This window comes from Amblyomma mixtum, unplaced genomic scaffold, assembly GCF_055824585.1.
Source record: "Amblyomma mixtum isolate Tamu unplaced genomic scaffold, ASM5582458v1 scaffold_13, whole genome shotgun sequence".
In the NCBI taxonomy this organism is placed as follows: Eukaryota; Metazoa; Arthropoda; class Arachnida; order Ixodida; family Ixodidae; genus Amblyomma; species Amblyomma mixtum.
The window spans coordinates 836,682-848,990 of NW_028317662.1; the positions used below are offsets into that span (position 1 = coordinate 836,682).

The window sequence follows — 12,309 nt, forward strand, 5'->3', positions numbered from 1 at the left end:
CCAAGGGAATATGTGTCCTAGGCTGATTATTTCGGCGCTAGGCAAATAGATTTCCGGTGGCAGTACGGCAAATCAAAGCGGCCTCTACTAAATTCCTTGCTAACAGTGCTTGAATGAGTACGTAGTGTAGTTCAATAATTAGAGAATGCTCTACAGCATAAGGCATTAGAAAAAAAAAGAACCGCTTTTGATTCAGTATTTTTTTTTCTATGTGGTGTTTCTGAAACAACACCGCTTAATGAGTTCTGAAACTGCGATACATTTCTCGTAGGTCATGCCGAAACACTTGGACGCCATTCGGTTCAGCTCTAATCCCATGCATCACCGAATTGCTCCCTTCCTTGTTGGTGCAGTGATTCATACGTCTTTTCTTTCTGGCTTGCACAGCCTAGGAATAATTCGTGTAGTTTAGATTCACTGCGAACCTGTTTAGTGCATGGTTCACTTTTGGAAATTGGTTACATACAACAACGGGGCGTATCCCCAAAATAATTGGAAATCGGACAGATGCACAAGTTTTATAGCATACTGACCTGTGCTTTGATTATACTTTCAAGATATGGCGTCGTGTTTTGTTTTTATGCCGTTCGTTTGCTTAATAGCTTATTTGTACTTTGTTTCTGGAGATACATTTCAATTTAGATATAATGAGCGCCACGCCGGAAAAAAATTATCCAGTTGCGCAGGTGGTCTAAAGCGTTATGAAATTAATCTGTTCTGCGTACAAGTGCAGTTGACTTCTCGCGTCATTACTTTGTCTACCCTAAAGAAAAAAGGCGCTTTTACTAGCTAAATACGAAACGAGATGCAGATTCCTTTGTTTTTCTGCTGACGTATTTTTGTTAGCACTACTTTACAGCCTTGTTTTTTCTATTGCTGCATATAAGTAACAACTCCGTTTTCTGTTTTGCTTGTAATAACCTTCAAATAAACCAAAACGAACTTTGGTGGGACTGCAGGTGTGATTCAATGCACGTTTTTGTTGTTGACATAGGCTGCTTATTTAAGACGACTAGATCGAGCTGCAGAATTTTTGTTCATGTTTTCTGAGGAGCTTTTGGTACATGCGGCTTCGCCATGCGAGCACTGAAGCCTATCTATGCCTGAAAGTTCTACCTAGAGAGAATGCTGAAGTAGGGCGCGAAGGTCTAGTTCTTTACAGGGCTTTCTCCTGTTTAAGGACCATTTTAGACGCGCCACTTTGCAGACAGAATTCTGAAAAGACGTTTGTTTTAGGAAGTAAAAAGAATTGCAGACTGCACGCTTGTTGCCTCAATTTATTAGGAGCTTAGAGTGCGAGTGGCATGCTCTGAAGGAGGACCTCTTGCTTAGGAAAGAACTGAACAGCCTAACTGCCTTGTGGAGCACATCAGCTGGCTCCTAGTCTTGTCTTGCCTGCAGAAAATGGATGCGTGGTAAGAGATAAATGTGACCTTGTTTTATTTCTCAACGGTTTGGGACCTCCTGTGCCTAGCAAGAAACATTTGGTCCACCTCTTTGTTGCATTTCGCTTGTCAGCTAAGGGCTATAATTCCATAAGGGCTATCTTTGTTGCAGTTTTAATGCATTGATCCCTGCCAGCACTTGCAGTTAGAACAGATGTCTACCTCCAGCATTTTGGCCAATGTGGGTTTTGCCGTGAGCAATACTTTCCAAATGGTGCAATGCTATATTAAGGGCACAGGCCTGCTCTGCTTTCTCGCTTCTATTAGCACATGCTTCTCATGACACTGGAAGAATCCATTTGCGACTAACTGCTGCCATCTCTGCCATGGTGCAATAGCAGTGGAAATGCCCATGAAGCAATGTAAAAATTGGCGAAGCTCATAGACTGAGAAGTCCTTTACACAACAAGGCTGCAGGTTCTGTGCTAGCTATCACACATAGAGCAGCTCCATTTCACCTAGGTGTTTGTCAGTGCATGGTGACATTTATGGCATTTAAATTAGGCTAGCAAGGAATAGAACATGAATTAGAAGTGTCCTGGAGGATAAAAACTGGGGGAAGTTTAGGAGCATAGTACAGAGTGTGTTGCTGCCTACTGTTAGCCTCATACTGTTCTTTATTGTACCTCAGTGCGCAAATGATATTATTGCGCCCAGGTTAACCCTGCTCTCACTGAAATTGTTGATTGCTTCAGTTTCAGCTACCCTGCTGAAGCTGATGTGCCTGGTGCTGGAGGTCCGACAGCAGCAGCGCGACTTAATGCAGCGGTTACAAAGGCTGGAGGATCACGTGCTGCTGCGGTCGGACCGGCAGCTGGAGCAGAGGACTCGGCCAGTGTCCCCCTCGCCACCGCCTCCCACCCTTGCACTGCCCGCATTCTCCCCCGAGGAGTTGGACACTGTGGAAGCTGCCGTCCAGGACGACAGCGTGGCTGCTGGACTGGTGATTTAATGTTTATGATAATTCGTGTCTGGAAAAAATGAATGCCTACTAACGAATTGCATGCATAATGTAATTCCGAGGTTTGTGAAGAAATCTTGAGCTCCAAGAGTATTTGCATGCCGTGCTCTGTGAATAGCATGCTCTTCATAGATATAATTAATACTGTTGTGCTGGAGTGTGCTGTCACAGTGTGTTTTGTTAATGTAAATGTCTTGTTCATGAAAGTTGCTTGCTGATATACACACTGGCTGTTTCAGTGAACATTTTCAGGAATTCCTAAGAATAGGGAGTTCAAAATAGAAGAAATATTTGCAGGTACACACGCACAGTTATGCAGTAAATTATGTCCACCACTGCTGAGAGATCGTTCCTCCAAAAAAAAAATTGTTTTCCCATATCGAACTTGCGCTTCTTTAGGAATTTTTGAGTGTTCACTGGAACGCCCTGTCGATTCCTTGTGTGGTGAGATTTACTGTTCGAAGCAAAAGTGGTACGCAATGCCCAGCCGGTAGCAGAGCTTGCAAAAACTGCATCAAGTGTCGGGACAGCTGTTAGGGGACTCTCTTTATCTGCTCTTTGGCTCCTATCAATTTGTTGGGCTCAGTAGCAGTGCTGAACATGTGGCGCTCGCAATATTGCTTACGGCAAGTGCCAGTTGTCACATCATGTTTCAGCCACGCAATGCAAAGAAAATGCCACCTGCGAGACTGCTGTCGCATCAGAGCGTTTAGGCGAGAAGGAGCGCTAAACAGCAAACCAAGCTACTGATGCTGGTTCTGTGCGAAGCATTGCACCTATCACATCTTGTAGTAGCTTGGTATTTGGCGGTGCAGTCACAGGCTTTTTTGGGGCAGTTGCTCTCAGATGGTGTCACTCAATGTCATTCGATGTAGTTTTCCAGAGCTCTGCCGGTGGCCGGTCGTTGCATAACAGACTTGGTTCCAACAAATTTTTTTTCTCAGTCAAATATTTCTGTGATTACATTATTGTTTTACATCGATCAACAGCAAAAAAAAATCCCCTATGCTTTTGTTGCCTGTGGCTGCCTTTCTTCGTATGTGTCTCATAACGAGCCCCTCATTTTCCTTACATTTGTCATTTATTGTTGTGCTGTTTTAATTTAGTTCAGCAGTGGACTTTGTAGCTAACATTAAGGATGTTGTAAGGTCTGTTTTACAGGAAGCTGAGCTTTCGGTAAATATACTGTTGCATGAACTGCTGTGAACACAGCTGGAAGTTGGTCCTCTCTCAGTGCGTCTTTAATTTCGGCTAGGTTTCCCAAATAATGGGGCAGCTTTAACCCACCTCTTCCCTGTCTTTTGCTCACATTATGCACATTTCATTACTTAATCTGCTGCCAAAAACAAGCAACATCGTTTAATTAAATGTGGTTGCTAAGCACGCAGCTTTACTCAGGTGCTTGGGGATTTAAATAAGCGCCCTTTGTATAGCATTAATTAGACTGCTCAATTTCAGGGTAGTGAGCCCCGCCATGGTGGCTCAGTGGTTAGGGCACTCGACTGCTGAACCCAAAGACTCGGGTTCAAACCGAGCCGTGATGGCCAGTTTTCCATGGAGGCGAAAAGCAAGGCGCCCGTGTGCAGTGTGATGTCAGTGGCGCATGTTAAAGACCCCACGTGGTCGAAACTTCCGGAGCCCTCCACTATGGTGTCCCTCATCATAGCCTGAGTCACTTTGGAACTTTAAGTTCTACAAACCAAATCAATTTTAGCGTAACGGCTGTGCAGAGAAAACACATCCAGCACATAGATATCTGCAAAAAGCATTATAGTTATAATATAATAATGTCCAAGATGCAAAGCATAATGGGTAGGAGTTGGCCACCTTTGCTTAATCGCTAAAGTTTCCCTGCTAAAAAAGAATGTCCATATTGGTGGTGGTGCTTTCTGCTGGTAGCAACTAGTCAAGCTATTGTATCATACAGAAATTATGCATTATGATTGTAGGTACTCGCATGGGCTGTTGACAGGTAGTCACACAATTGTCTTAGCTATTCGATTCTGCTAAACTAAATGAAATTATAATTGATGTTTGTGCCTAATAGCTTGTGCACCTGTGGTGTTTCTTTTCAGCGAAAGCAGCTGGTCCGCCTGGGGGGCAAGGGCCTGAGGGAGGTGGGCTCCAACATAATGACCGCCATCATGGGGGTGGCTGTACAGAGGATGTACAGCCTCCATGGCCGCAAGGGCAAGTGGTCATTTATTGCCCTGAAGTTATGCAAGGTGGCAACAGGTATGTTGTTGCAGTAGCGTTTAACTGAATTTTAGAAGATGAGTGGAAGAACATGCACCAGGTTCTGCTGCGCTTTGTTTTCTTTTCTTCTTTTCAGTTGATACTATACCAGTTTTCTTTTTCATTACAGGTGAATATTTTGTTACTGTTTTTATGGGGGTAGTCATCTGCAGTTTTCTTCCATGTGCATCTGAAGATATATGAGTCAGCAGATGCCTTTCAAAGAAAGCCCTCCCATCAGTCACATCCATCTCTTGTCATGGATCGTAGTCGTGCCTTGTATCTGCCAGCCATTTGTGCTCCCATATGTTAGTAGTGCAAAGTGGTCGACCGTGATGTCGCAGCAGCTTTATACAGTTGGTTAGAAGAGCTTTCAGGTGGATTTTCTCCTCAAGTTGTATTTGGATACTGTAGTCCTTTCATTTTGGCACGCACTTTGAGTTAACATGTACTTGTGGCCTTTTCTGTTTTCTTTGTTGCTGAAATAATCTTGATTTCTGTTAACGAGCAAACTTTTTCTGCTGGCCTAAAATGAACGCTTATCTTATGCAGATGCCATCTGTGAGAAGACGGGGGCGGATGTGGTGGAAGCGCAGGGGTTTATTAGGAAGTGGTTGCCAGGTTCGGTGGACCGTGGCGGCGGACGCAAAAGGCGTTTTGCCGAAGCGTTTCTGCCAAGTACCGCTGCCGGCCTGGCAACCACTGCGAGCCCCTGTGCTTCAGCCCCCAGCACAGTGCCCTCCCTTCCCCAAGCGGCCCCCACCTCCCAGAAATCCTCCTCCCGCGCGGCCCTGGCTCCTTCCCAAGGTCCCGCCTCCTGCGCGGCCCTCGCTGCCTCGCAGGACTCGCGCAACCGCGCGTCCCCAGCCACGGTGCCTAATTATTTAATAAATAGTTTCTCAGTTGGATTCTTTCGTTGCCTCATTTTGTTGTGCATGTGTATAGAAGAGATGATTGCAGCTTTGCAATGCCAAAACCCATGGCTTTCCCAATGCGAACATTAACTGTAATGTGAATATTCGCTGAACTGGAAATGCAATGACATAAACTTCGGGCAAGCGTTAGCAGAAAGGCTGAACAGTGGCCTAATTGTGGTATGTCAAGCCGGTGTTGGTAGAGCAGCTGAAAGTGGGTACAATAGCGGCATGAATGTCGGTTCAGTGTTGGTAGAGCGGCTGAACAGTGGTCTGATAGTGGCATGAATGTCGGTTCAGTGTTGGTAGAGTGGCTGAAAGTGGGTACAATAGCGGCGTGAATGTCGGTTCAGTGTTGGTAGAGCGGCTGAACAGTGGTCTGAGAGTGGCATGAATGTCGGTTCAGTGTTGGTAGAGCGGCTGAACAGTGGTCTAAGAGTGGCATGAATGTCGGTTCAGTGTTGGTAGAGCGGCTGAACAGTGGTCTAAGAGTGGCATGAATGTCGGTTCAGTGTTGGTAGAGCGGCTGAACAGTGGTCTGATAGTGGCATGAATGTCGGTTCAGTGTTGGTCCGAACATCAGGCCAAGGTTGGAAAAAGTAACTTTTTGCCCCAATGCCGACGTCGGTACGACTTTCGAGCCGGTTTTGACCAGCATTATGCCAGCGTCGGTCCATTGTTGGTGTGCTGCTTGGGTTTTGGACAAGCGTTTTTAACAGGTCATAATGACAATCGGGGCGGGGGGGGGGGGGGGGGGGGGGGGTAGAAGCTCGGTACACTAATCTTCACTGTCTCGTGTCGAAGTTAGCGAATGCCACATTAACATGTCTGGTTATTTTGAATACGGAGTTTAAATTGGGTGTGCTCAGAGCAAAAGGTTTGCTTTGCTACGCGATCTCAATGTTCTCATCCATGCTAATTGGGGGTGTGTAAGTTAATGAACATTAGACTTCAAAACTAACGAGCGCCCAGGAAATACCTGAAGTTAAGAAACGCGCTCAAGAGCTTTATAGCTGCGCATCAAGAATATTCACATTTTCTCTACAACTCACATGATTGTCATAAGACGATCAGCAACAGCGATGCAGGGGACCGATTTAAAAACGCGTATTCAATTATATTTTTTATTCTTTTGTCCCAGGTAAGGGCGCTACATGCGATGACGTAATTGTGCACACATCTTGTACCCACTTTTCGAAATGAATTATATATACCCATTTTCGGGACTGCACTTAATGCGTATATACACTGTAACATGTTTAACTATTACAGTATGTGCCGTAGCTATGCGATATTGAAAGTTTTACGTTTTTAATTTACATGGTCTGTTCTGAAAGTAGTAGGACTCATTTTTTAAAACAAAATTTATTCAAGAGAATAGTACAAACGATTACAATTTTTCAAGGTAGCACCCTTCCGCACCTACACGCTGCTGCAAATGAGTTTCACAGTTTTTGTACGCCTCCAGGAACGCCTGGACCGAAATGCTGTTTAACTCCCTCGTCACGGCCTGTTGAACCACCTCTACCGATCCGTGATGTTTCCCCTTGAGCGTCGATTTTATTCTCGGGAATGGAAAAAAGTCTTGCGGGGCCAAGTCGAGACTGTAGGGGGGCTGAGGCAGCGTTGCCGCCTTGTGCTGGGCAAAAAATCGGGGTCCTCATTCACATGATGAAGAAGATCCTACCGGTTGGCCTTTTCCTCCTCTGACAACACTCCCGGCACCAACTTCGCGTACGCTTTCCTCATGGATACGTTTTCGGTCACGATCTCAAAAACAGGGGTTTGAGGAATGCTCAAGTCATCAGCAACCATTCTGATACTCATTCTACGATCACTGTTAAGTAAATGTTTGACTCGCTACACATTTTCGTTGATCTTGCTCGTCGAAGGGCGTTTGGAGCGGTCGTCTTCCTTCACTCTTTCCTTACCTTCTCGGAACAGCTTGTGTCACTCAAAAAACACCTGACCTACCCATGGAAGCGTCACCGTAGGCCTCCTTAATCATGTCGTCAGTCTCTTTGCCCGTTTTACCAAGATTTACTCAAAATTTGATCGCGTATTGCTGATCCAGTAAACGCTCGATGATCCTGCGCGACGAGACGTTTCGACAGGGGTTCACAGTAGAAGCGACTTCCTCTCTTCAATGGCCGAGAGCCGACTGCCGATTTTCCCCTGAATTCCCAATATCCCCCTTCAACGATCTTGCACGCGCAGACCACCTCTCGTCCGTCCGTTCGCCCAGGAAAAATCAAGTCCTACTACTTTCAGAACAGACCTTGTATCACAGCAAGCCGCATTTTTAAACCTAGCTAGAAGTGACAGAAGTGACAGAAGTCAAGTACACGTTAGACAGAAGTCTAACGTGTACCTTCGGGCCGCGCAGTATGTGCTTCAAGACTGCTCAAGCTGCGGATGGATGCAACTCGAGCTTATACTGTATGCAGACATCCACAGATTCTTCAATAGTTATTTTCTGACTTGCAAGTTTGCAAAATATACCTGGTGTTTCACTGAAGCACGTTACGAGTAATAATAGATTTTTGGAATTTACCGATCGCTCGGAAGAGAAATAGCAGTAGAAAGTGATTCGAGTTAAGCAATTTAGTCTTCGAAAAAATGAGAACTATAACTACGTTATTAAATTTTCGCGTCAAGTCATCTTCGAAAACAGTCGCTGCCCTTTCTCTAGGGGCAAAACCGTTTAAAATATACAAAAGAAGTAACTTCGATCTTCACTGCATCGCGAAAATTTCTCTTCCGCCTGGTGCGATGAAGCATATCCACAATTCTACTCTGGAACCGCGGTTACAGAGAAAAAAGAAAAAAAAACTCAGGCAGTGTATGGGTATGGTGGCTAGAAGGGCCTTATCTGCTACAAATGCTTCGTTATATGTGGATATCTACTTTTCTTTGGCCGTAATGAACCTTTGAAGTTTCGAGAAGTACAATTTGAGGAACCAAAGGTCGTCGGTGCGAATTCCTGTCATATGCCACCTTTCATTCGACTAGTAATCTTATGCTCCGTAACGCGCTGAATCGTTTGACACCACTTCTACGCCAGTTAGGTGGTCCCTAATCTGGGTAATAACGGTACCATTGAGTGGTGTCACTTAAATAACATTGTGTGTCATGCTAACGAAATCTTGATTAATGCGAATATTCGAACTAAAGCTGTAAAACCTGCATCACACGCAGTACCGCCCTCTCCCTGCGCTACACCGTAAAATTGAGCAATGAACGGCGACCAGTAAAAGTGAGCATCGGTGAAGTATGGGCCCCCAGTTTCACGGGATAGTTAGTTAAGCGTTTTTCTGGCCAGCTTTCTATATTCTTTCTGCTTGAACCTTATCTACCCCATGTGGAGATCATGCAAAATAAAACAGATTGTAAAGAAAGAAAAGCTGAAAAATCTCCGAACATGCGCACTATTAAAACTTTTTTAAGCCGCGATCGTTTTATGACAAAATATTTTCCCACTTTGCGCCAGATAACTGTGAGCACGTGGCAGTTTGCGGCCTTATTTAACTAGATTCACAGAGGTTCCGGTTATCGGTTGGCAAAAAAAAGAGAGAAATATGCTATCGAAATCCGAAAAAAAAAATAGCACGGCACGTGCGATAACTTCACCGGTGGTGGGTTCCACGTGGAGGATAATTTTCCCAATTCTTCCTTATAGCTACTACGTCGTGTTTTCGCGATCATCGTATAAAATAGCAGGCACCTATCTGAGTGCTAAACTACATCTTTGGGAACCATGAAGGCAGCAGTGGCTCTGTTTACGTTGGCGGTTCTTCTCGCTGCCGTCTCATATGGAGACTCCATAATTTGTCGTAAGATTTTGCTGTTCTTCCTCGCGCTATGAGTGTCCCAAAAGTGAAGCGTGCTTTGCACATTTAATATGCATTCGAATTAACAGAATTGTTCTAGGTTCCGTACAAAGTTGATCGCCAATCAATAATATTCGTTTCGCAGCAGAATTATTCTATTTTTTAAGAAAACATAACTCTAAGAGAGCTATCACTGGAGGCAGAGCACAAAGGATTTCTACTTTTTTTCCGTTTCGTATACGGCTCTCTCTAGCGGTATGCACTGTAAGTTCGCAATACTGCTGAAAGGAAGGGTAGATCAAATAATTCAATCTATGAATGATGTCAGAGATAGTTAAGACATAAATCTGCTCTGCTAACTGCGACCAGTAGCGGAGGAGGGGTAATCGAATCCTGTTGTGGCGGGAAAACACTTCATTTTCCGCTAACGGAATGATTTTAGTTTTCGGCACAAGATGTTGTTCACATCTTGTGCAGTGCTTTGCGACGTATTTACGCCACTGCGAAAAACAAGGAACATTCGCATGTGGCCCTTTATCCAAGGAAAATACCAGCAAACTTTAAAGATTTAACACCTAGACGGCCTTAAATTAAGCTCAAGTGCAAAGTATTCATTTTTACTTAAGAAAAACGTACACAAAGCTTCTGGCGCATAAAGCAAGTGCTGCATATAGCGCTAGTCTGATGTTCAGTGCTCCACCACATCAGTTATTTGGTCCGGCGATTGGAAATTGCAACTGTAATCATTGCTGTGCTGCAGATGGCAAGGGCATTGTCCGTAGGCGAAATGGGGTGCAATTTAGTATCGTTCCTGCTCCACTTAGAATAAAAAAGCACCCTCCTTATGTTGCACCATTAAATATTGAGTACCTAGAAAGTAGTTGGGCTGTAGTACGCATTAGAATTATGAACTGCATTTTGAAATTATAGCAACGATGGTCATATTGAAAAACCTGAGTGACGTCTTAGGAGCGCCGTCGTTTGCTGAAAAACTGCTCCGTGCACGGTGGGAGTGGTGCCGAACTCGCGTCTCCTGCAGTCCAGAGGTGGCAAAGTCTGGTGCAGTTGACAAAACAGGGCAGCATCTGTACAACAAAGGGAAGGACACAAGTTTTTGGCGTGAGGTGCGGGCTCCTCTGCACTGTAGGGACCCCACATCGTCTCTACAACTGCGTTAAAGAGGGGAAAACACCTTTTCTTTGAAGGTGCACCTCATGTGGCGAACGCTGCAAGGGTGACTAGCGCGCAGACTAGCATGAAGAAGAGATACGGCCGAGAACAGCGATGCGATCCCCATCAAAAATGTAAATCTCGTGGTTAAGCGTGCGCGATTAAAAGCGTTTATCAGACGCCCGAAAATTCACAAAGCTTTTTCTGCGATGTATATCGAAGCTTCTTGCTTGTATGGAGATGTACAGTCCACATCAAAAGAATTCAGTCCAACGTGTTTCTATGCGAGGCTTACAGTGTGCCTCGTTCTGCATCCTTAGCGAGCGTAATCTCTTGAAATAGGAATGGCTCCGCGTACTCAATCCTCCTCAGCTTTGGACCTCTAGATGTGCTATGGAACCGCGCTAAACAACTTAGAGGTAAGCCCCTTGGGCTGGATAGTTATTGAGGGGGCTCTACATACAATGCTTTTATTTATCGAGCTAATTTAAGAGTATGAGAATTCCTAACAATGCTGGATTTAAAAAGATGTTCCGTGCTTGTTGCTAAAATGGGTAATGAACTGACTCTTTCTGTTTTTCTCGGGTCTATAGATGGAGATTGCGCCTTATCATGTAACTACTGCACAAAAAAATATATACATATGTGCATATTATACTATGAAAAGTTGCTGCGATGACTGACTTGCCGGGCTTCAATACAAAAGACAAATGGTTTCCTTGCCTTGAAACACTGCTAAAAGATGCGAAAGGTTCAGATTATAGCCCTCTTTATGCCAGGAATAGGAAAAAAAAGCATCTTACCGTCGGTTTTGCTTTTGATCATACAACAATTCAGGCGGCAAGACCCAAGAAAGAAAGACGAAATGTAGGAAGATAATTAAACAAGCTATCGGCTGGGGTAGAGAATCTGGACGAACCTTTAACCTTGGGTCCTAAGCGCCTAGAGCACCTATTTTTAAGTCGTGCGTGGTAGACGAAGGAATGTCTAAACCAAAATGTGGGACACAAGAGAAATTAAAAAAAAAAACAAGACGGAGAGCAGGACACGATATGACTGTACAGAGACTGAGAAGGTAACGTTTTTGATGCATGTTTTCTTTCAGCGATTCTAAGATGCGTCTATAAAAGTGGTATGTATCTGAATTTTTATTATTTCTGGTATAAGCATGCCATTTCACAAATTTTCTCACTCCTGCAAGTTAATTGTTTTGCTATTTTGTGTTGTACAGAATTCCAAGGACACTATTTCACCTGAGTCTAAAATCAAACATAGCCATAGATCTGTATTATATTTGTTGACAAGAGGCGAAGTCAAAATCCACCCTTCTCGTAAAATGTTTTGCAGTGACCGAGCTGTTACAGAAGCCTCAATGTAGAGTATAAATAGAAACCTAATGTCATGAAAATTATTAACTCAACTGCTGAATGAAAAAAAAGGCAACCCAGTGGATAGTTTATGCTTCGTTTGTGTTTTTCCCTTTCTGGGTAAGAAAAAGGCAAGTTGCGACATGCGCAAATATGAGTCCTGAACTTTTTTTTTTATTCTCTGAAAAATGGTTCTTTATCTTGTTTCCGCATAAAGTGGATACTGAAATTTTTTATCTGATAGGCGCAATTGACAAGCTGCTCCTCAATGCATTTTGTGCTAAGACGCAAGTAGCGGCTTTAGAACAGAATACACTTTGGAACACTGCAAGAGCCCTGTATGGGTGCCGCTGGATGAAAACGAAGTTTCTTTTTGCGTAAAAGATC

General features: G+C 44.1%; 1 protein-coding gene across 1 annotated transcript; it reads left to right on the forward strand.

Annotated features, from left to right (window-relative positions):
- Window positions 1-1,335: 1,335 nt before the first annotated feature.
- Window positions 1,336-5,645, forward strand: LOC149324843 (uncharacterized). The gene is made up of 3 exons (XM_089565235.1): window positions 1,336-2,388; window positions 4,482-4,641; window positions 5,194-5,645. The coding sequence occupies exons 1-3, from the start codon at window positions 2,164-2,166 to the stop codon at window positions 5,643-5,645; spliced, it is 837 nt and encodes a 278-aa protein (XP_089421361.1). The 5' UTR covers window positions 1,336-2,163.
- The last annotated feature ends 6,664 nt before the right edge of the window (window positions 5,646-12,309 follow it).

What these genes read in the sequence shown, in the direction of transcription:
- LOC149324843 (XM_089565235.1), top strand. Translation starts at nt 2,164, where the DNA reads ATGTGCCTGGTGCTGGAGGTCCGACAGCAGCAGCGCGACTTAATGCAG. An exon ending in ACAGCGTGGCTGCTGGACTG is followed by an intron (nt 2,389 to 4,481) that starts GTGATTTAATGT and finishes GTTTCTTTTCAG; the next exon opens with CGAAAGCAGCTGGTCCGCCT. An exon ending in GTTATGCAAGGTGGCAACAG is followed by an intron (nt 4,642 to 5,193) that starts GTATGTTGTTGC and finishes TATCTTATGCAG; the next exon opens with ATGCCATCTGTGAGAAGACG.